The sequence below is a fragment of the Maylandia zebra genome, linkage group LG3 (genome assembly GCF_041146795.1).
Source record: "Maylandia zebra isolate NMK-2024a linkage group LG3, Mzebra_GT3a, whole genome shotgun sequence".
Classification (NCBI taxonomy): domain Eukaryota; kingdom Metazoa; phylum Chordata; class Actinopteri; order Cichliformes; family Cichlidae; genus Maylandia; species Maylandia zebra.
Genome location: NC_135169.1, coordinates 12,320,493 through 12,344,826, shown reverse-complemented (window position 1 = coordinate 12,344,826; position 24,334 = coordinate 12,320,493). Strand labels below are relative to the sequence as shown.

The 24,334-nt window shown below is 40.4% G+C and overlaps 1 protein-coding gene across 1 annotated transcript; it reads left to right on the top strand.

Moving 5' to 3' along the window:
• The first annotated feature begins 17,096 nt into the window (after positions 1 to 17,096).
• LOC143416665 (Fc receptor-like protein 5) lies at positions 17,097 to 24,331 on the top strand. The gene is made up of 7 exons (XM_076882117.1): positions 17,097 to 17,172; positions 17,677 to 17,751; positions 19,875 to 20,141; positions 22,251 to 22,517; positions 23,391 to 23,672; positions 23,875 to 24,174; positions 24,312 to 24,331. The coding sequence occupies exons 1-7, from the start codon at positions 17,097 to 17,099 to the stop codon at positions 24,329 to 24,331; spliced, it is 1,287 nt and encodes a 428-aa protein (XP_076738232.1).
• The last annotated feature ends 3 nt before the right edge of the window (positions 24,332 to 24,334 follow it).

The window sequence follows — 24,334 nt, the reverse complement described above, 5'->3', positions numbered from 1 at the left end:
TTCTTTCTGTGTTTCTGAGTTTTCTTGTATTTCCAGTTTATGGTTTGTTGTCTGTGAGGTTCCACTTGTGTGTTTGTCTCATCCCTGTGTCGCTTGTGAGAGTCTGTTGTGTCATCCATGTCTCTGCTCACTCGCCCTCCGTGTGTCTTAGTAGTGTCAGTGTGTTTTGTCTTCTCCTTCTGTTTCGTCTTTTGTCTCTCTGTTTGTTTATCCCTGTTTCTGCATCAAGCTCGTGCGTTCGTGTACTTCCTGTTTTAGTGTGACAGTATTTCATCATGTGTTCAGTGTGTTTGGTTTGGCTTCCCTGTCTCGTTATATTCAATTCATCAGAGCTGTTTTCCAATGTGTTTCCACTTCACTGATCATCTCTCAATCCTTCCAAGGTGTTTCAAGGTATTCCCAGTGTTCCACATTTTCTGTTAGTTTAAGTTTTAGCTTTCCCAGCTTAGTTTTTTTTTCTTTATTTATTTTTGGTTAACCTGATTTGGTTCATGTTTGTTGGCCATGAAAAACGTTTTTTTGTTAAAATCTTGATTTTGTCTCTCATTGTCTGCATTTGGATCCTTACAAAGAGCCACAGAGTCTGCAGCCACAGATTGTGACAAAATCCAAATTCAGCCACAGCTCTAAAGTCTTAACAGCAGCTCTTTAGCTGTTTTTTCTCTTTAAAGTCTCTTAAATACTTGAAGTCACTTTGAGTGAAAAGGAGAAGATTTTGAATTCAAAGCAATGATCCTGATGCCTGAGTTTATATTTCCTTCAGAAAGAATCGTTTAGTGTGTTTCACTTGTTTCTCTCCCCTTAGATAATAATTTTTATTTACTTTAATGTACTGTAGATCTTTTTTTAAATCTTTTTAATTGTTTATTTTATTTGTAATATATTATAAATGTCTTTCTGTGAAGCACTTTGCAACTTTGTTAATAAAAGTGTGATATAAATAAAGTGTGTTGTTGTTGTTGTGTGTCAGACTGAGAGTACATGTTTGTCAAGAGATTTTCTTCATTATACAATATAACCAAATCTCTATAATACAATATAATCAAGTGTGACTTATATTTTGTGTGTTCATATATTTTCACATAACCAAGCTTATTGTTAAAGAGAACATGATGCATTACTTACTTCAATATGTGATGTCAGATAAGCATGATATACTTCTGTATTGTTATATTTTAGTATGTGAGTAGGTGTGAGGTCAAGATAAGCACTGAGTTAACGTCTAAACTCTCCCCGACTGCTTACAGAAAGAGGAAGTACTATGTAAACTTACTTTCACTATAAATAAAGCAACCGAGCCTGCACTCGGGGTGTGTGTCTTCTGAGAGGCATTCACACCCGTGCGCACGCTTTCTAATACTCTCAGAGTCAGTCTACAGTGTCTCATTTCTCTTACTTGTGTTTGAACAAATGTCAACCCCTGACAATGTTACAGCTGTTCATTGTTGTACATGAATCCACTGAAAGAGAGCTTTCATTTAAAATCACTCATTGTCATTTAAAACAGCTTCAAACCCTCCAAAATGAACTAAAGCTATCAACATGATGGGAAGTAACAACTGCTCTGATGATGCTCAGCAGCCTTTTTACTGTGTAGCAGTTTTTCCAGTTTTCTCGAGGTGGTCCGGCCTGTACTTTCATGTAATACCGATTCATTTTGACAGTGTCAATCACATGTTCAGCAAGACCATGATAACTCTGTGTGTGACACATAAAATCAAATCGCTTTTAAACTACTTAAAATATAGTTTCTAACTTTCTCTTCTGCTTCATGACTTTTTTATGCACTGAAATTAAAGGAGCTCCTGATTTCTGACTGAGCCACATAGAGAAGAGGAAACACAGCCTGTGGTTTGAGCCACAAGTCTTCCTTTTAGCAGATTTATGATTGATTCATGTTCTCATCAAACTTCACACAGCAGAGAGGAAACAAGGAGTTCAGACAAAGAGCACAGCGGGAATTTCATGAGCAGCTGTTTGATCTGTTTATTTAGTGCTTCTGTGTTCACTTTATTGCTACATGTGTTACTCGAACATTTGAAGCTATTTATTTATTATCAAAGAACCATCAAGTCGTTTAATGTAAGTTCTCATATTTTACTTTTTAGATGCACATTCATTTTAGTTTGCATCTGTGTGGGTTTCCTCCATGAACTCCAGCTTCCTAACAGCTGTTCTTATCATTATTTATGATATGTTCATTTAGTTATTCTGTTTTCACTTCATTGCTCCCCGAAATCTTGCGAACAGAACATTTGAAGTCATCTATTCTCCACATCAGAGAGACATCAGTGTTCAAGGTTGGTCCTGTGACGGGCTTTAAGTGTCAGTGTGGATATAAAGTTATAGCTCCTTGTCCCATATTTCCCATGTCAAACTCTGAACACAGCTTCCAAGTCCAATCACTGGACTGTGCTTACAGCTGGTGGCCAATAGAGGGAGACATTAATTCATTTATAATTTATTGTAAGGAGTGAGAAGAGTTGATATGACCGAAGAACAGACAGAACAGAGGAATGATATTGACTTTGGACCCTATCATGAAAATAATCAGGCCCTGGATGGATGTCATAGTGATCAAAGCATTTACATTAATAAACTTTAAAAATACAGTTTCATTAATAAAGTTTTATTGGACTCAAATAAATAGTAATCATGGGCGGATCGATCCAAATATTGATAATTTTGATACCAGCATTTGTATCAATGTTGATCAATACGAGTGTAATGAGCTTGATACTTCAGTTTCTGTTCTCCTGTGTGCACCGCTGCAGTTTCATCAAAGAGGCAACCTGGCTGTCTGTGTAAATGCTGCTGCTTTCAGGTGTCACAGAGCAGCCACAGTTTGCTTCTCCTCTCTTGTGTTTTATGTTTTACTGTCACTGACTCAGCAGTGCCAGGCAAACAAGTAACCGAGTGTGCTCAGCTAACCAGGACCGTCCAGCAACGCAGTAAGCAGAGAATATCTATGTAGATAACTGTGGTAATAGTAATATTTCAGTTATATTACTTTAATTTTCAAAGTGGGACCGGCTGATTCTTACTCATAAAGTGTCATTTATGCTAAAACATTGATATAATACATTTATCTGACTGAAACATTTAAATGAAAACAATTACAGGAATTGAAACAAATATACCAAACATAGTATGACTCAGATTTAATTCAATATAATTACCCTGTTGTGCTAAATGTGAAAAGGATACTGTATGATTACTGTAGTTAAAATACTATTAGATGTGCTAGATTATTGTTTTTTATTTCGGTCCCAGTTTTTAACTAATTAATAATCCAAAGGACAAAAGAAAAAAACTTAATGGTCATGAAAACTCCTTCATTCAGAATTAGCAATCTGATGATGTAGTTAATACTTAAAAAGTATTGGTACTGGTATCAGTATCAGCGATACAGGCCTTGTATTTTACTTGGTATCAGATTAATATCAAATCTTGCACACACATCTTATTGCACACGTCCAGAAATAGTGAAATATTAAATTTATTAAACTGTTACAATTTCAGCACCATGGACAGCGCACAAGGTTCTCACTGCATGAGCTGTGCTCTCTAACACGTGACTGTTTGTCGTGGTGGACCTGCACAAATTTAGCTGCATGCACATATAGATCTCTCTTTCACATTTATGGGCATAGGTTAATAATTTTCATTAAAAAGAAAAATGAAATAATTTACTGTTGTACTGTTTCTAGGGTCCCTGTCCCTGGGTTACATCATGTCACTGCAACAGTGTAATTATATTTGAAATAAGAAATCTCAAGAGAATCTGTCACTCTCTCTGCCCACAAAACCAGATCTTTGTGTAACTTCAGACAGTCAGATCCTTGTCATTCTCCATCTTTCTCATGCAAAAACACCTCTCCAATATAAACACTGGGTTGTGTTTAGAGCTGGTATTCAACAGAGGGCGCAATTGAGTTATTTATTGCAATGAATTAGTCTGCTTGGCTGACTGTTAAATATTCCAGTCCTTCTACTTGTAAGTCACTGGGTGTCCATCTGAAACTGGGAAATTAAGGAGGAGTCGGCCTCATTAAGTGCTAAATGACCCAAGAGAACAGCCTTGATTGCTGCCACCATGCCTCGCAGGGTAACTGCACATTTATCACCTCCAGCTGAGACTGCAGAAACTGCAGGATCATGTCAACTGTGGGGGTCCAGCTGGTGGACCACACCAGGAGGCCAACAGCCACCAGCAGAAGGATTAGTAGTCCTGGTGGGCGGTGTAAAAGACTCCTTTAGTGTTCTCACTTCTGGATCAAGTTGGATCAGGGACTACAGAAACTGCAGGATAATGTCAACTGTGGAGCCGGATTATTGTTGTGTTTTTTTTTTTGTCTCCTTTTTTATGGCACAGGTAGGCAGGGCACCAATTCACTGAGCCTCTGGCACACCTGCTACTCGTCAGACGCTTTCATCAGAAGCGTTCTTAAGGAGCTGCACGATGGTCGTCTAGTGTCAGAGTATTGTCCTTTTCAGGGGTGTCTGTATAACTGTGCGCCCGCCTACCGGAGCTTGTGGAGATCATCTTCTCCGAGTCTATACGGAGATTCAGTTCATGTCCCAGCACCTCACCTCTCAGTCTCCCTCCGTGCCTCTTAAGTCTGGCTTCTAATAACTTCCCCAGTGTCTATATGTCAGACTGTATCAAGTAAGCTCTCCAGTTCTCGTTTATTTTCCCGTTTGTGTTCTTCTCGGTTTATGGCAAAACACCACTAACACTATTATCCCTCCCCCTGAGATCAAGTGCGCCACCAGTGCATGTTCACCCTGCACGTCCTGGCTCCGTGTTTCCATACATGTCCTGTCTTGTAAATACGTTCCTTCCCTGTATATAGCCTTTCACTGTAAATAAACTTCCTTCACTGCAAACCCCGAACTTCCATGTTTTCTGCTCTTGAGTCCACCCATAGCTATACCTAACAACAGGCTGCCAGCCTGAGCCCTACTGGGAAAAGGTGGAACAGTGACCCCCTTCACCTGGGACAGGAGGACCTTCAGAAAAGGGTGTCCCTTTCTGAGTGGTGGGACAGTTGGAAACCAGGCCATGTGGGGCCAAAGTGGGGCCACCAGGATCAACCCCACCTCTTTGGTCTGGACCTGGCAAAGGAATGACTGGAGGAGGGAGTATGGAGGGAAGGCAAAAGGGTTTGCCAGGTTGTCACACACAAGGGGAAGAACATCGTTCTGCAGGGAGACAAACAGATGGTAAAATGTTGACTCCCTGGAAAAAAAGAAAAAGGTTGTCTTCTGCCCTGTCTGTTATGACAATGACATGGTGCCCCTGCAGACACAACAGAACTTACTTGAGTGCCAGGACGACAGCTTGCAGCTCCAGCATTTACAGTGAGGTCAGTAAGTATTTGATCACCCTGTGATTTTTTTTCTCTTACTTAGAAATCATGAAGGGGTCTACAATTTTCAGCATAGGTACATTTACACAGTGAGAGACAGAATCTAAAAAGAAAAATCCAGAAATCACATTGTATGATTTTCGAACAATTTATTTGTGAATTACTGTGTCAAATAAGTATTTGATCACTTGAGTCAAAACATGTTTGGTACAGACGCCTTTGTTAACAATTACAGAGGTCAAACGGTTCCTGTAGTTCTTCACCAGGTTTGCACACACTGCAGGAGGGATTTTGGCCCACTCCTCCATACAGATCTTCTCTACATCTGTCAGGTTTCAGGGTTGTCGCTGAGCAACACAGTTTCAGCTCCCGCCAAAGATTTTCTATTGGATTTAGGTCTGGAGACTGGCTAGGCCACTCCAGAACCTTAATATGCTCCTTACGGAGCCACTCCTTGGTTTTCCTGGCTGTGGGCTTTGGGTCATTGTCATGTTGGAAGACCCAGCCATGACCCATCTTTAATGCTCTAACTGAGGGAAGGAGGTTTTTGCCCAATATGTCACAATACATGGCCCGTTCATCCTCTCATTAATACAGTGCAGTCGTCCCGTCCCCTATGCAGAAAAACACCCCCAGAGCATGATGCTTCCAGCCCCATGCTTCACTGTACGTATGGTATTATTGGGATGATGGGGTGGCTGTAGCTCAGGTGGCAGAGCAGGTCAGCCACTAATCAGAAGGTCGGTGGTTCGATCCCAGGCTGCATCCTGGCTGCATGCCAAATATCCTTGGGCAAGATACTAACCCCGTGTTTGCCTACTGGTGGTGGTCAGAGGGCCCGATGGCGCCTGTGTCCGGCAGCCTCGCCTCTGTCAGTGCGCCCCAGGGAAGCTGTGGCTATCGCCAGTGTGTGAATGTGTGTGTGAATGGGTGGATGACTGAATGTAGTGTAAAGCGCTTTGGGGTCCTATGGACTAGAAAAGCGCTATACAAATGCAGGCCATGATACTCATCATTCTTCTTCCTCCAAACACGGTGAAAGGAGTTAAGACCAAAAAGTTCTACTTTTATATCCTATACCGAACTGGAGATTGTTATTCATGCTTTTATCTCTTCACGACTGGACTATTGCAATTCCCTGTTTACTTGTTTAAATAAAGGTTCTTTGGAGCGTCTGCAGATCGTTCAGAATGCTGCAGCAAGACTTTTGACGAAAGCTTCTAAATTTTCACATATAACACCGTTGCTCATGCAGTTACATTGGCTTCCTGTTGAATTTAGAGTCCAGTTTAAGATTTTGGTTTTAACTTTCAAGGCTCTTCAACAACAAGCACCACCATATATCATTGAACTTTTACAGCCCTATGCCCCTAGTAGGTCTCTGAGGTCGAGTAGTCAGGGCCTACTTGTCATTCAGTATACGAGACTGAAAACTAGGGGTGATAGAGCTTTTGCTACTGTGGCCGCCAGACTGTGGAATTCTCTTCCTCAGGACTTACGATCCGCTGATTCATTGATTACTTTTAAAAAACAGCTAAAAACACATCTTTTTAAAACTGCCTTTTGCTAACTTTGTTTGTATTTTGTCTTTTTAATCTGTTATATCTTGTAAAGCACTTTGTGATCTCTATCTAGAAATGTGCTATATAAATAAAATTTTACTTACTTACTTACTTACTTTGGGCTCATCTGACCACAGGACTTCCTCCCATGACTCCTCTGGATCATCCAGATGATCCCTGGCAAACTTCAGACAGGCCTGGACATGGGCTGACTTAAGCAGGGGAATCTTCTGTGCGATGCAAGATTTTAAACCATGATGTCTTAGTGTATTACTGATAGTAGCCTTGGAAACGACCAGCTCCTCCCGTGTAGTTCTGGGCTGATTCTTCACTATTCTTGGCATCACTGAAACCCCACGAGGAGAGATCTTCCGTGGGGCCGACGGACATTGACAGTCATCGTTAGCCTCTTCCATTTCCTGTCAATTGCTCCAACAGTTGTTCTTTTTTCACCAAGCTGCTTAGCAATTGCCCTGTAGCCCTTTCCAGCAAGGTCTACAGTTTTGTCTCTTGTGTCTTTTGACAGCTCTTTGGTTTTGCCTATGCTGCTACTTAGACTTGGTTGATTGTGGGGTGCACAGGTGTCTTTATGACAGCTAACGACCTCAAACAGGTGCTACTTATTTAGAATCATGAGCAGAGTGTAGCTGGACTATTTGAAAGCAAAATAACAGGTCTTTGAGGGTCAGAAATCTGGTTGATAAGCAAGTGATCAAATACTTATTTGACACAGTAATTCACAAATAAATTGTTCGAAAATAATACAATGTGATTACCGGATTTTTCTTTTTAGATTCTGTCTCTCACAGTGGAAATGCACCTATGCTGAAAATTGTAGACCCCTCCATCACTTCTAAGTAAGAGAAGTTGCAAAATCACAGGATGATCAAATACTTATTGACCTCACTGTAAATGTCTGAGACAACCAATGACTGATCTAACAGCTGCTGAGCCGAGAGCCTTCATGGACTGTGCACCAACCTGTTGGGGAGTCATCTGTGAGGACCAACTAGTGGTAAGTCACAGGACCCATCCCTTGGCCTTCCTCCAGGCTGGTTGAGTACCCTCCACCGATGGAGAGCTCGATGTAGCCCCTGTGAGACCACCACTGTTGGGACTGTGTTAAAACATGCTTCAGTTTCTCACATTTTTTATGCAATCCTTGTTCATCCTACAGAGTTATCAGTTTCATTAAAAAAATAAATCAGGGGTTTGGGGTGGGATTAAGGAAGTTTCAGAGTACTGCAGATTCCTCAACCTGTAGATGATAGTACATATGAGTCTAATGGTGCACGTCACCCCCTCCCTGCTTGTTCTTTGTTTCTCTGAGCAGACTGTGATGACTGCATGTGTGGAAAAGACTGTTGTTGGTTTATTTTTATCTGCTGAAAATCAGACACCACAAAATTTCTGTCTGGGCCTCCAAGAAAAGAGGAAATGCAGCCTGTGGTTTCAGCCTGAAGTCTAACGTTTGTCTTCTTTAAAGTCAACACAGCACAGTGGAAATGTGCAGGTATGACAATGTGTGAAAACAGGTTAAAAGTAGCTTTATTGTGGTGATGACACATGCTGGACTAAAGGATAAATAAAGCATGTGGGCATCAAGAGAAACGGTGAAAAGCTTGTTTCTCACGCTCATGTCTTTAAGAGTCTCTGCATGGACGTGCTGTAAATGTTCATTTATCTCTGAGATAAATAAAATCATCCATCACTCTCTCTGTCCACAACATCATATACAGATACAGTGATACAAATAAATTTAAAAATCATGCAATGTGATTTCCTGAATTGTTTTCAAAATCCTGTCTCTCACAGTGGGAATGCAGCTACATTGTGAATTTCAGACCCCTCCATGATTTCTAAGTGGGAGAACTTGCAAATTTGCAGGGTGTTCAAATACTTCTGTTCCTCCCTGCATGCTTTTCTTCTTACTGCAACTTCCAAACATGTCAGTTCCTCACAGTATAACACAAAACTCCAAAGTATAATCACTGCTTTGTAACCAGCAGAGGAGCCAGTAAATCATCTATACCTACTGATACTAATGTGTCTGTTTGGCTGCTGTTACAGAAATGGTTCCTACACCTGTGATGATGACGTCAGTGTTTGACTCCAAACTGTCTGCTGGACTCTGCAGTATCACAGAGACTTGCTGTCTTCAAGCCTCATAACATATTGATATGTACTGAAACTTCTGCACTTATGTTTACATATAAACTGCAAATAACATAAAAACATGAAGTAACATGTTAATGTATTTTACCTTTCCCACAGAAAAGTGGAGGGAAGGAAAAACACACCTGCTGTTCAACAATCTAAAACACTTCGATATCAACATGTTTGTGAGTGTGTGTAGATGATACTGCAACAAACCTTAATCAAAGGTTATCTTTGTAAGAAAGTGTTTGACAGAATAAGGATAGATGCTGTGTTTGCAGGCTTTAACTATTATTAATATTATACACTGTATATTGAGAATGAGAAGTGAGAAACTGAGGTACACCGCATTCTCATATGGAGGGGATTAGCCAATCACAAAGTTACCACACAAAGCTTTCACTGCTCTGCTGTCCTTTTGGACTCTAATGTGGGCGGAGCCTGTAGTAGCTTTCATTGTGTAAAAGATCACCTAGACAGGTTATGGAGAGACAGACAACCATTCATGTTCACATTCACACCTGCAGGCAATCATTGGAATCACCAGTTAACATAATAATATATGACTTTGGACTCTGGGGAGAAGTCAGATAGGTAGAGGGAGAAGATGCAAACTTCACACAAACAGCCCAGCTGGTGGATTCAAACCAACAACTTTCTTCCTGTGAGGCAACAGTATGAACCACAGTCATTCAGCTCATGGTGGTCTAAGAAGTTTGGAAGGAGAGTGACTAAACTTCTTTAACTTTCTTGAAGACGTGTAACCTCTCATCTAAGAGGCTCTTTCATTTCTAAAAGCAAACAGTAGAGAGTCTCAGGTATTTCAACCTCAGTGAGGGTTTTACTTTAAGTGGGTCATAGACCCACAATTAATGACGTGAGTCATCACATGAACCAAGCTGTGAAAAAAGGTGCGAGCGTCTGGGGAGGGTCTGTGCTGGCGGACGTTGGTTACTGGCCTGGTAGCCTGGCTACCCTTGGGTGGGTCTGGGACGGGCGTGGAGGCTTGGGGGTCTGGGGTGCTCCGCCCTGGTCTGGGGTGCTGGCTGGGCCTTGGGGGCTTAGGTCCTGGTTGTTGTGTCGCTGGAGCTGTGGGTGCATGGGGACTCAGCCCAGTGCAGGGGACCCCTGGTGCATCGGCCCAACTGGAGGGCTCTCTAACTGGTGAGGAGGCTGTTATATCTTTGCAGGAGGTCTCCTCTCTACAGGAGCTCACTCTGCAGGTGGGGGAGAGATATACGATATATATTTTCACGGACCGGCCTTTAAGGTGTCGCGGATAAATACAACAAAATAAAACTAGTACCGGTACCGAAAAAAAGAAGATTGATTTATAACACACGTGAAAAGACCCAGGAAAACCGAGTTAACGATAAAAACGATAACAAAATAACGCTGAAAACCGATAAAGACCCTCAAAACCATGCATTTCACACCTGAGCCTCAACTCTCGCGACCTGGTACCAAACGACTCATGGACTGGTACCGGTCCGAGGCCCGGGGGTTTGGGACCGCTGCCCTAGCAGATCGTTACATGGAGAAACCCTTTGAATACAAGTGTGCTGATCCACACAGGTGTGCACACAGGTGTACACACGGGTGTTCACAGACACAAACTACACCTTTCTTGGCTGCTACCTCAAAGCACATTGTGCGCTGTCGATCTTGCGTGCTGCACAATAACATTTAATATTTAGTATCTACTGTTATCTACTGCTAGCTAGTTCATTGTGATGGTGTTGTATTTATTATGTTGCTCTGTTTTGTTTGTTTTCTCTTCTGTTTTTTTTTCTCCACATAGTTGATCCAGGTGTTTTGTTTGTTTTTCTTTCTCCCCCCTTTCTCACCGTCTCTTCTCCCCTCTATTTTTCTTTCTCTCCCTCTCTTTCTTTCATTCTTTCTCCCTGTCCTATCCCCTAATCATGTCTGTCCCGTCTGTAACAACAGGAAATAAAATAAAATAAATACATAATTATAATAAAGGTCAATCAAATGGACCAATATGGCAAGGCCATGATGATCCACTTGGTAACGTAAATCTTTCTTGGCCTTAAGACAACAATTCTGATGGCTAAAGATCTAAATGGGACAGGCAAAAAAAAAAGAAAGTGAGCCGTTATGGAGCTTTTTGTACTTAAAAAACACATTCATGAATCAAAGCTAATCAGTGCTCTGTGTATGACTTATTTAGTGAGTCAAAAATAGAAAAGAGTGGCCGTACAGATGAAAGTTTACAATTTTACCATTGTTTTAACTCACAGTATGTGTGTCTGCTCAGCCTTTCCAAGCGGTAAATGTGAGTTGAGTTCCACAAAAAAAAAGAAATTTCCAACTTCTGGCTTATTCAGAAATTATCATCGGAGATTTTGGGTGAGAATGCTGTGAGAGGTTGCCTCACCCCATCATGTGATGTATTGAGGTCACCTGAAGAAAGATACTAGTGGGGGTTGATGTGCCTGGGAAGAGATCTCAAAACAGGATTGTAGTTGGCTGACAGCTGACGCCATAAGGCACCACCTCTGGTTAATGATGGTCATTCACAGTAGAGATGGCCTCTTTCACTCCTCTTTCAAACCATCATACTAGTCTGTTCAAATGTGAACACTGGCACCTATGAGTGATATTTGATATGATATTGGGAACAGATGAAACCAAATAAATATTTGGAGATCATTGTCTGTGCATAATCCTGGAGAGGGAGTGAGTGTGGTGGCCAGAAACTGAAAACAACACATTTTGGGAAGACAGCATTCATGTATCGCACAATAAATGTCTGTGGATCTACACAAACATTGACTGATAAGATGACTCAAGATAAAATATTCCAACATTATGATGATCCACAGCACACTGCACACATCACATAAAAGTCTCTGAGAATAAAACATAATTATGAGCTGGTAAAATATGTCACCTGACCTGAAACAACAGAAGGTAAGAAGCAAACACAAGAAGCAAGCCTGCATGTTTGCAGTGGACAGGAAATGTGAACACGTCACACAACTGCTGTGGTCAAAGCTACAGGAGCTGTTTGAGGTTTGTATAAAAGGAAAGGAAGCACAGAGAGGCCACAGTCAGAAGAAACACTCTGCTCTTATCTGTATTAAATGTAGCTTCTCTTTTTATTATTGATGTAAAGTCAAAGTGTTTGAGATCAGCTGAGGATCAGAGTGCAGCAGGGCTGGATGTGAGGATGGGGCACTCTTTGCTCTGCATGACGGGGTTATTGTGTAAGTACATTTGTGACATTGTTTGAATGGCACTGATTAATGAAAGTGTTTCTCATGTGTGAGAATTAGAGTGTATCACTGGTTTGAAGTGTTTATGTGAGAGTTTGAACAAAGCATATTTGTGATGTTTATGAAAGTTACAGACAAATGTTGGCTGGTTCCTTGGTTCAGTTTAGTCTGAGTATCGTGTTGGATACATCGCTGCTTGTTGCACTTGACTCATTGTTGTGTACAAGTTCATATATTAATAGTGTTTTATGCACAGAAATATTTTGATGAGCAGTAACTGTGTCATGTGAAAATTAATCTTTAAAAAACACTTTTGTTCATTTTGAGTTTGATTTTCTGTCAGTTTGATGCTGATGATGTTTAATCTTTACTTTAGTGCTCGGTTCTCTCTTCTACCTTAATGCTGAAGGTGAGAAATGGTTCATTTTCCTTTCTTCATATTTATCAAATATGAATAATTTTGCTCTGATATTTCCATGCACCATTTTAAATCACATCCTGTTTCTCTGTTTGTGCATCGTTTTATTTAAGATACTAAATGGGTTTATAAACAGTGAGTGAGTTAAATCCTGCAGGTCTGTGCAGTCACTCTGTGGTTTTACTCAGAATATTAATTAACTGCTTTAATTTGTTTCATAAAAACACATCTTATTATTTTCAAGTCCAAATGTCACCAGGATGCAGTAAATCTTTTGACTCTTAACAGCAGCAATAAAAATCAGTTCAGCTTCAAAATGACTTTATGCTTCCATCAATCTCTAACTTGATGTGTTTATGTGAACAGTTCCCAATAAGCCCACCGTGATCCTCGAACCATCCTGGCCTCAGATATACAGCAGTGAGACAGTCACTGTCAGATGTGGAGGAAGTCAGTCGCTGGTTGTATGGAGAGATGGCACATTAATCAGACCTCGAACATCTGAATACAGAATCAGCAGAGCTACTGAGTCTGACAGTGGAGGATACAGCTGCTGCAACGTGACTCTTTCAGTCTGCAGTGACATCATCACACTGACTGTATCGTGTAAGTTGGACACATTTCATTGAGTCATATTGTTCTTTGTTTTAGTTTAGTAACAAAATCAGAGAAAATCGTAACAAACATTAAACACAGATGTGATGATCTCAGTTTCTTCAGTACCTGCACATGTGTAGTTTCCACCACTGCAGCTCAGAATTATGACACAATTATTTTGTTTTTATAATTTATTTGAAGTTGTGGATCAAACATGATCAATAAATACAGAATGAGCAGAGCTGCTGTCTGACGATGGAAATACAGATGCTGAAAAAAGAAAAGGCTGATCATCAACAGAGAAGAGTTCTGTTACCACATCACAGCCCTGGTTGGGGTCGGGGATAGCATACAGTATGAAAAACATTTTGTGTGAATTATGACTGATAAATGCTGCTGACTGTGCACTGGTTATCTATCTTTATGCATATATATTTATGTGATCATGATCCTTAAAACAAACATTTAAATAAAAAACAGATTAACAAAAAATCTGATAATAAGAGCGACCACAATCAACTGGCCTCAGATCAGCTAACAGTGTATAGTTCACCTGTCTCTGCATTTAGGAGTACAGTTTGGTGACAGAGCATAAAAACAGTCTCACCTGATTCTTGATTCACTCTGATAAAGTTTTCATCATGTTATATACATCCAGTGTTAGCTCCTGGCTCTCTAGCTGGCTAACAGTTAGCTGAGATACCTGTGCTGTCCTCATGTGTGCTGCTGCCAGTTGTTGATTCTCATCAAATTTGCTTTGAAGTCACTTTTTGTTTTTGTGCTGTTGGTGCCTGTTTGCATCAAGTGTGATGATCACACTGAGATCAGGGACCGACCTACCTGAGAAACCTGAGATCTATTATTGAACTCCATCCATCTTCTTAACCCATCATCCAGGGTCGTGACCTATTAAGCACTTACTGAATTAAAAAAATACATAAATTGTAAATTAATAAAAATAAATTGGATTTTTTTAAATTACTATTGAGTTTTTATGTTGAAATCTTTATTTGTTATATAACAAAGTTTTTCCTGAAGCAACTGACAGTCTGATGTTTGTCTTTCCTGTAACATCAACAGCAAGTAAACCCAGAGCCACACTGACAGCACAAAGTTCAGTCATACCAGCAGGGGGCAGTGTGACACTGAGCTGCTCTGTGGAGGGCTCTGCTGGCTGGAAGTTTGACTGGTTCAGACGTGATTCACAGTTTTCTGGAGCTCAGAAAATAGGAGCTGGAAGATCAGAGCACACGATCAGTATTTCAGAAGGAGGCATCTATTACTGCAGAGGAGGGAGAGGAGATCCAGTTTTCTCCACAGAGGACAGTGCTGCAGTTACAATTCAGAAACAAGGTGAGGGTGAAATTTTGTTGTGAAATAAAACGAAACATCGTGATTAAACTGAAGTAACAATTGATTTATGATTTTTTTTTTCAATTTAATATTTGTGTTTATTTGTTTGTTAGGGAAAGTTTTGGCTGCTTTGAAACTGCAGCACAGCTGGTCTCAGATATTCACTGGTGAGACAATCACTCTCAGATGTGAGATTCAGGGAGGTGAAGGAAAGGTGTGGAAATATGAATGGACAGCACCCAACACAAACAGCCCTCCAACATCCAGTGAATACAGGATCAGCAGAGTTTCAGTGTCCCACAGTGGAGACTACAGATGTCGGGGTAGCAGTGACTATCTCTTAACAGGATGGAGTGATGCCTTCAGACTGACAGTTTCATGTGAGTTGGACCATGATTCATGCTGACATTTAATGTTTTCATGTTTACATCTGTCTTAACAGGAAAACTCCAACAATGATCCAGCTGTCTGCAGGCAGCTCAGGACAACAGTTTTTCTCACTGTGCAAACAGAAAGGAGAGACACCATGGAGGCTCTTAAAATATCAGCAGTTTAAAGAGGAATGTACAGAGATGACAGTTTGATAAGAGAATGATAAATCAGTGAAATCTTTAGTTTGTTAAACAGTCTAATGTGTCACATGCAGGGAAACTAATTTTTTTTATTTACTCTGTGAATGTTTAAAGTGTGATTAGTGCTGTAAGAAATGTATTCTTTATGATGATTTAATTTTTTTAATGGTTTTGTTTCTTCAACAGCAAGTAAACCCAGAGCCACACTGACAGCACAAAGTTCAGTCATACCAGCAGGGGGCAGTGTGACACTGAGCTGCTCTGTGGAGGGCTCTGCTGGCTGGAAGTTTGACTGGTTCAGACGTGATTCAGTCTCTTCTAAAGCTCAGCTCATGTGAGGAAATGAAGCAAACAGAGTTATTAGTGTCTCACAAGGAGGTCTGTACCACTGCAGAGGAGGGAGAGGAGATCCAGTTTACTACACAGAGGACAGCAGTGACGTCACAGTTGTGGAGACTTGTGAGTTTTAAACTTTCTGTTATTTAAGTTTTTCATGTGTTTCATACAAATGTAAAAATAAACATTGTGGCATCACCTCCAAAAAAACCTGCATATTTATAGCTCATTAGCTGCTGTTAGTCTTTAAATTGTGTTGTATTAAATATTTTTGGCCTCTCTTTAAATGCTTCTTCACCTTAAACTGACTTTAAGTGGACATGAAAGACTACATGTATGAAGCCACAGAGCCATAAAAACAAACAAACAAACAAACAAAAATAAAGGTTAATCCTGAACATGTTGTCATCCGAGGTAACATCAGGTCAGATCAGGGTCGGTAACCAGCGGCTCTTCCGCCCCTCAGCTGTGGCTCCCGCAAGCTTTGGGTGAAAAAATGAAAAATAAAAGTCCCACACAACATCCCCAACATCTGCAGGAGGAAGTTTACAGAGTGAGAAAAAGAAAAGTGTGTTTATAGCAGCAGCTACTGCAGCCAGAGAGAGTCTGACAGGCCCAGCTGTGAGCCACATGTTAGTATCCAGCTGTTCACTGTGTTCACCGCCTCCAGAGGAAGAAAGTGTGCTGCTGTAACCTTCCCACGCCTCTCTCCATCTCTGCACTTTGCCGTAAGTTGACCCAGAGCAGAAAGCTAGTTAGCAGCTATGAGCCAAACTCAGAACACTGAGCATCAGCCAGAGGTCTCCGTGGGTCAGAGCCGTGGATCTGGAGAGAAACCTGCCGTTCTGACACTCATGTCAACATGACAAAGTCTGCTTTCCATAAGGAGACAAATTTGTGTTGAAAGTGTTACAAATGTGCACGACATGATCAACAAGCAATGATTTGTGGCTTGAAAGCAGCTCACATTTGTGGATCTGTGTGAAGCTGGCAGTTAAATTAGACTCAAAACCCCACGTGGGCACGAGACGTGATCTGTGCGTGTCAGGTGATTCGTCCACATGTATTTAAGGTGTTGTGAGCTGTGTATTATCACCAGATATGCTGTTATTGTGCAATAAATATCTTTATGTTTTCGACCCTGAGCTGATGTATTTTATACTCAGGGCTGCCCGTGGCTGCATGAAAACAACAGAAGATGATCGCTCATTGAAATGGACTGAAGACATAATTATATACAAATAGTTTTCATGATTATTCTTCTTATTTTACAATTATTGGACCACAGCTACATTTTATTTACTTATTCTGAACTCAAACAGACCTGCAGAATGATGCTTTATTTAAAGTAGGCCTGCACAGGCCTGTGCTGTTTTTCTCCTCTTTAAAGTTTTGTTAAAAAGTTCTTAAAAGGTAAAAAAGCTCTTCTTCTTATTAAGACATCTTGTATTGTATTAAGTATATTTATTATCATCTCTGAATTATGGACGATGAATTTTAAAGAAAGAAATCTGAAAAACAATCCAGACGTTAAAATTTGTGCCTCAATGATCAGCAGTTACTCAGGTTTGTGTCGACACATTTGTACAATAGTTTGTGTGAACTGGAGACCTGAAAAGTTTCACACAAATCACTGCACACATCTGTAAATCTTACTTTCTGCTTGTGAATCATATTATACACAGTTGTACCACTTTCAAGGTAAATTTGTTGCCATAAAAACAAGGATATACTGTCCACCTTCACTCCCTGTCTCTGTAGCAGTAAGTGGTTCTTCAAAGGGAAAATGCAGCTGTTAGCTGTAATGTTAGGATTTGTAGATCACTTTATAAATGTGGAGTGTGTGGAGAACAGGCTGTGTGAGTCAGATACACCAGTGGGCCACCACACATGTGTACCACACGGTAAATAAATGTAAACACTGACTTTTAAATCCAGCTTCATTTACAGTCAAAGTGTCACCAGGATGCAGTAAATCTTTCTCCTCTGAACAACAGAAAAAAGAAAACCAGGCTTCAAAATGACTTCATGTTTCTATTTGTGTCTAACTGGATATTTTTCTGTGAACAGTTCCCAGTAAGCCCACTGTGACCCTGCAGCCATCCTGGACTCAGACATACAGCGGTGAGACAGTCACTGTCAGATGTGAGATTCAGGGAGGTGAAGGAGCTCAGTGGACGTATGAATGGAGAGCAGCCAAGTTAAACACACCTCCAACATCCAATGAATACAGAATCATCAGAGCTACTGAGTCTGACAGTGGAGGATACAGCTGCCGGGGCAGGAGGGACTATTTCTTCTCAGAGTGGAGTGATATCATCACACTGACTGTGTCATGTAAGATCTTTCATCCAGATTATTTCAAATTACTTATTGTGTTAATCTAACCTTTAACTGGGAAAATGATTCATCTGCCTATTAAATAAAATCACAAATCAGATGTTAATTTATTTCTTTTTTATTCCAGTAACTTTCAAACATGATAACAGACAGTTTGTGTTTATATTACAAAACTGATCATTTAACCATTTGTGGACAGGCTGCAGTCTTCAGTGTCCATGAACAGCATCAACATGCTGGTTCAGACGTTTCTTCTCAGGATAGAAATTATTTCTTTTCTTCTTGTATAAAAATATTTTTAATGTTAGTTTTAATTCAAAATTAATGGTTAAAAACATGTAACACATATAAACATCAAAGAAAAAGCAAGTGAATGTTTCAGTTCAACAAGCGCTCCATTCAGACAGTAAACTTCAGTAACACTGTGCAGTTATGAAACTTTAATCTGAGTCAAACTGATTTAATCAGCATTAAATAAATCAATGAAATAAACATCACCCCGCAGATACAACCTCAGTGAATTATGTCCAGTGTTCACTCAGTGTGGGTGTTAAACTGTGTGACTGGAGTCATGCTTTGTGGCATCGAGAGCTCAAAACACTCCGTCAGCAACAAACTGACCATGGATTAAAAAAGTACACTTGGTGAGAGACAAACAGGGTATTTTAAAACTTTACTTATACTCGATAGCACTATAATTACTGCTTGTGAATTGAAATGCATTCTGGGATACCTGGCTGCCTCACGTCCACAGTACCACCAGTTCATCACAGTCGATTGTCTAGTATTGATCTGTGCTGACTTACTCTACATGGTAACCAATCAGATGTTAGACGAGCTGCAGTGGCAGCGTTAAACAAGACCCTCCACAGGTTGATCACATTTTGGCAAGTTTGGTCTCATGAGGAACACAAACTCCATCTTTAGCTGAATTAAACTCAAAGGACTCCTGTGTGGTTTTATTCTATTGGAGGCTTCATTGGAGTCTGTCAGCCTCTCTGATTGTTGAGTTTTCCTCTGTAAATAAGGTGTTTACATTATTCAAAATTACATCATAGAAAACTACATGAACTTGATGTTGGAACCATGTCAGCGATGGTCACGGTGCTCGAACAATAACAGACACCATTCAGTGTAGTGTGACTTTAGACTATTATTAAAGGGAAATGTAGAGAGGACACAAACAAACTGACCATGGATTAAACATGGATAAAGTACTTTGTATTTGTGACATTTGTCTTTGAATAGATGAAGAATAAATCAGAGGGAATCTGTTGTGTAGTTGTGCATGAAGACAGTCTAATGTGTCACATGCAGGTAAATGTTTTCTGTTTGGTGCTAGAAGCTAAATGACTGAGTGAATGTGTAAAGTTTGATCATTACTATTAAGCACTTACTGAAAAAAACAACAAATTGCATATTTCTAAAATGATTCTTGAATTTTTTTACTTTCTCTTTAAAATCTTTATTTATTGTAACAAAGATTTTCCTGAAGCAACTGACAATCTGATCTTTGTCTTTCCTGTAACTTCAACAGCAAGTAAACCCAGAGCCACACTGACAGCACACAGTTCAATCATACCAGCAGGGGGCAGTGTGACACTGAGCTGCTCTGTGGAGGGCTCTGCTGGCTGGAAGTTTGACTGGTTCAGACGTGATTCAGAGTTTTCTGGAGCTCAGAAAATAGGAGCTGGAACATCAGAGCACACGATCAGTATTTCAGAAGGAGGCATCTATTACTGCAGAGGAGGGAGAGGAGATCCAGTTTTCTCCACAGAGGACAGTGCTGCAGTTACAATTCAGAAACAAGGTGAGGCTGAAATTTTGTTGTGAAATAAAACGAAACATCATGATTAAACTGTAACAATAACAGTAACAATTAATTTATGATTTTTTCAGTTTAATGTTTGTGTTTATTTGTTTGTTAGGGAAAGTTATGGCTGCTGTGAAACTGCAGCACAGCTGGTCTCAGATATTCACTGGTGAGACAATCACTCTCAGATGTGAGATTCAGGGAGGTGAAGGAAAGGTGTGGAAATATGAATGGACAGCACCCAACACAAACAGCCCTCCAACATCCAGTGAATACAGGATCAGCAGAGTTTCAGTGTCCCACAGTGGAGACTACAGATGTCGGGGTAGCAGTGACTATCTCTTCACAGGATGGAGTGATGCCTTCAGACTGACAGTTTCATGTGAGTTGGACCATGATTCATGCTGACATTTCATGTTTTCATGTTTACATCTGTCTTAACAGGAAAACTCCAACAATGATCCAGCTGTCTGCAGGCAGCTCAGGACAACAGTTTTTCTCACTGTTGAAACAGAAAGGAGAGACACCATGGAGGCTCTTAAAATATCAGCAGTTTAAAGAGGAATGTACAGAGATGACAGTTTGATAAGAGGATGATAAATCAGTGAAATCTTTAGTTTGTTAGACAGTCTAATGTGTCACATGCAGGTAGGGATGGGAATGGATAAGAATTTATTGATTCTCACTGGCTCCACTTTGAGAGTCGCCACCATCTCTAAGCAGAATATCAAAGACATTCATGCAAATTAGAGGCTGTGAGGGCAAATGTTTGTGCATGTTGGAGGTATTTCTCCTCTTTGTTGGGATCATTACTAGAAAAATGTAAAGCAAAAAAGCTCTTACACAAAATCAGCACAAAGAGACCTTACATCGGTTGTCATGGTGATTCTACAGTAGAAACATGAACAGGTAGAAATGGAGCTGCAGCCTGACTGCTCATCAGTTTGTTAGGATGAAGTTCATCACTCTTGGTTATTGGCTAGCTTAGCATTAGCATGCTATCCTTGCAGGTGCTTTAAAGAGCTCCAACAAAAACTACTTTGTTTCTGTTTGTAGATAAATTAATCAGTGAAAGTTTAAAGTTTGATCAGTGCTGTAACAAGTTTATTCTTGAGGGTGATTTAATGTTTTACTTATTTTGTTTCTTCAACAGCAAGTAAACCCAGAGCCACACTGACAGCACAAAGTTCAGTCATACCAGCAGGGGGCAGTGTGACACTGAGCTGCTCTGTGGAGGGCTCTGCTGGCTGGAAGTTTGACTGGTTCAGACGTGATTCAGTCTCTTCTAAAGCTCAGCTCATGAGAGGAAATGAAGCAAACAGAGTTATTAGTGTCTCACAAGGAGGTCTGTACCACTGCAGAGGAGGGAGAGGAGATCCAGTTTACTACACAGAGGACAGCAGTGACGTCACTGTTACAGAAACTCGTGAGTTTAATTATTTTATTTCTACAACACTAAGAGGTCATTATGTAATGTGTGCTAACAACTTTATCTAATAGCTGTGAGTTTATTAACCCTCAGATAAGTTTTCTGCTCATTAAGATTACTTGGAGAGGTGGGAAAATAGAAACATTTATTCAACTTTGTTTTTGATTTAAGTCCAAAATTGTGAGATTAAGGACTCACCCTCACAGAGAATGTGCTCTCCAAAAAACATCAACAAAACAATTCAGACCTTTAAAAAATGTGTTTTAGCTACAAAAGTTCAAATTCCAAAGAAAAATGAGACCTTGCAGTGAAAAGTTTCAGATTTTGTTTTAATAACAAACAACAAAACAAATGTTTCTGTGTTACAGTGTTGATGTAAACACCAGCCATACCTGCAGGTGTAAACATGAGACTGTGCTGTAACAATGTAAACACTGTATATGAGAGTTGTGTTGGATCTGATTGTTCAGTGTTCAGCATGGTGATGGCTGAGGGATCAAAGCTGTTCCTTAGTTTGTTAGTTAGTTTTTGTCTTTATGGCTCTGAAATGTCTGCCTGAAGGTAGACGTTCACACAGTGCATGACCTGGGTGAGATGGATCCTGAAGGATTTTCTTCGTGTTCCTGAGACTGCGGGAGCTGTGCAGGTCTTCAAGTGAGGGCAAAGGATGGCCGACTATCCTCTGGGTGACCTGTATAACCCTGTGGAGCTATTTCCTCTGTGCTACTGTGCAGCTGTGCTATACAGTTCTTCATGTAGCACAGTATGCTATCAAAAACCAGCTACAGGTCAGGGTGTTTGAAAATATCTCAGTGCATCCTGATGAAACAGTCCTGCCTCTGGCCTGGTTTTGACTGTCTTTGTGCTGATTGTAGCAATTTTACTAAGTGGGATGTGGCCGTGATCAAAACAGTTACCTGTGGTCAGACTGGCCCGAGGTGTGGTTTAAACCTGTAGCCTGTTTGAGGTTGATTTTTTTTCCACTCACGTTACTCTCATGTTTTAAACATCTGAATTTTTATGTTTCTATTTGTCTCTAACTGGATATTTTTCTGTGAACAGTTCCCAGTAAGCCCACTGTGACCCTGCAGCCATCCTGGACTCAGATATACAGCGGTGAGACAGTCACTGTCAGATGTGAGATTCAGGGAGGTGAAGGAGCTCAGTGGACGTATGAATGGAGAGCAGCCAAGTTAAACACACCTCCAACATCCAATGAATACAGAATCATCAGAGCTACTGAGTCTGACAGTGGAGGATACAGCTGCCGGGGCAGGAGGGACTATTTCTTCTCAGAGTGGAGTGATATCATCACACTGACTGTATCATGTAAGATCTTTCATCCAGAGTATCTAAATAAGGAAAAAGCACTTCTTCTTTCTTACAGCTTTATAACTGTCTTTCATGTTGGTCAGTAAAATGTTTAGTTTTTATTCCAACAACAAAAACCTGAACAGCAGCTTTTTATTCACAGTGAAGAGAACAAAACATATGAGAGTAACTTCTCTGCTGTGCAGCTCTAATACATGAAAGATGAAATGCAGAACAAATGCTGAATCTGTCTCAGCTGCTCCACCACATCCACTAAGAAACATTAAATCCACTGATTGTTCCTCGTGTGTGTTTTTAACTTAGAAATGCAGCAAATTAAATATGAAAGATTAGTGTTGTGTTTGTGTGACAGTTGTACAGTTTGTTGCAGCTTCACCATTAAAGTTATGTGATATTTATTATTTACATATTTCCACCAAGTTATTTCAACTGGTTTGATTCAGTCATTGACTTTTGTTCTTTTTCTAAACTGAACTGCAGATAAACCAAAGGCCAAACTGAGAGCTGATAACACAGCTGTTCCAGTAGGGGGCAGTGTGACCCTGACCTGCTCTGTGAGCCCATCATCATCATCTGGATGGAAATACTACTGGTACAGAGATGAGAAATCCTCTGAAGCCCTGACCACACAAGATGCAGTTTTCCACTCAAATGGACAAATCAGTGTCTCACAGGAAGGACTCTACAGGTGCAGAGGAGGAAGAGGAAACCCAGCTTACTACACAGAGGACAGCCAGTCAGTCAGGATTGGGAAAACTGGTCAGTTTAACATGAAGTCAGATAAATTCCTGATTAAGGAGGAAGATGAAGAAAAAAAAAAACTTCAACATTTTTGACATTCACGTGTTTTTATTGTACTTTCTTGAACAGTAACAGCCTCAAACAGGCCTGTTGTGACTCTGTATCCAAACTGGTCTGAGATATACAGAGGAGAGACGATCACTGTCCGATGTGAGATCCACGGAGGAGACACTGAGTGGGATTATGAGTGGGAAACAAACAGCATGATAAAAGCTCCAAATCAAAATGAATACAGGATTAGATCTGCTTCATCATCCAACAGTGGAAACTATCGCTGTAAGGGCAGAATGAAAAGTTCACAGCATGAAACAACAGAGTGGAGTGATTCAGTCACACTGACAGTTTCTGACAGTAAGTAGAGTCATAGTTCATTTAACCTGGAAATAGAAACAGTTTGTAAAAATGTGTTTTTATTAGTACATGTTGAGATATTTGACATGTTTAGATAGTCTCACTCTTAAAGTTCATCATAAATATTTGTGAGTCAACATTTTAGTGACATTGAATTCAGAGTTAAGAGATGAAAGATTGAGAGAAAATCTTTGTTGAACAGATGAACCCCGTCCTGTCCTCACTGTGTCTCCATCATGGCTGAGTCCTGGAGCCTCAGTAACTCTGAACTGTGAGGTTGAACATCCGTCTGCAGGATGGAGCTTCTACTGGTATAAAGCTGTTCCTGATCTATCAGAGAAATCCTCCAGTTATGAGCTGCTACCTGATGGCAGTGGGACTGCACAGGACTCCTACATCATTCATGGACAGACACACACAGCAGGATATGTGTGCAGAGCTGGAAGAGGAGACCCAGAGTATCACACTGATCACAGTCAACCAAAGTTTGTCTGGTCTGCAGGTCAGTTTGATTCTGTCTATCTTTTTTCAAGTAATGCAACAGCAAAAAAATGTAAATTGATGGGTTTTTTTTTTTTTTGGGGGGGGGGGGGGGGGTAGCATTGAAGGTGAAAATTATACGAACACTGCGTCTTTTAGCACTGACCTTTAAACATTAAAGT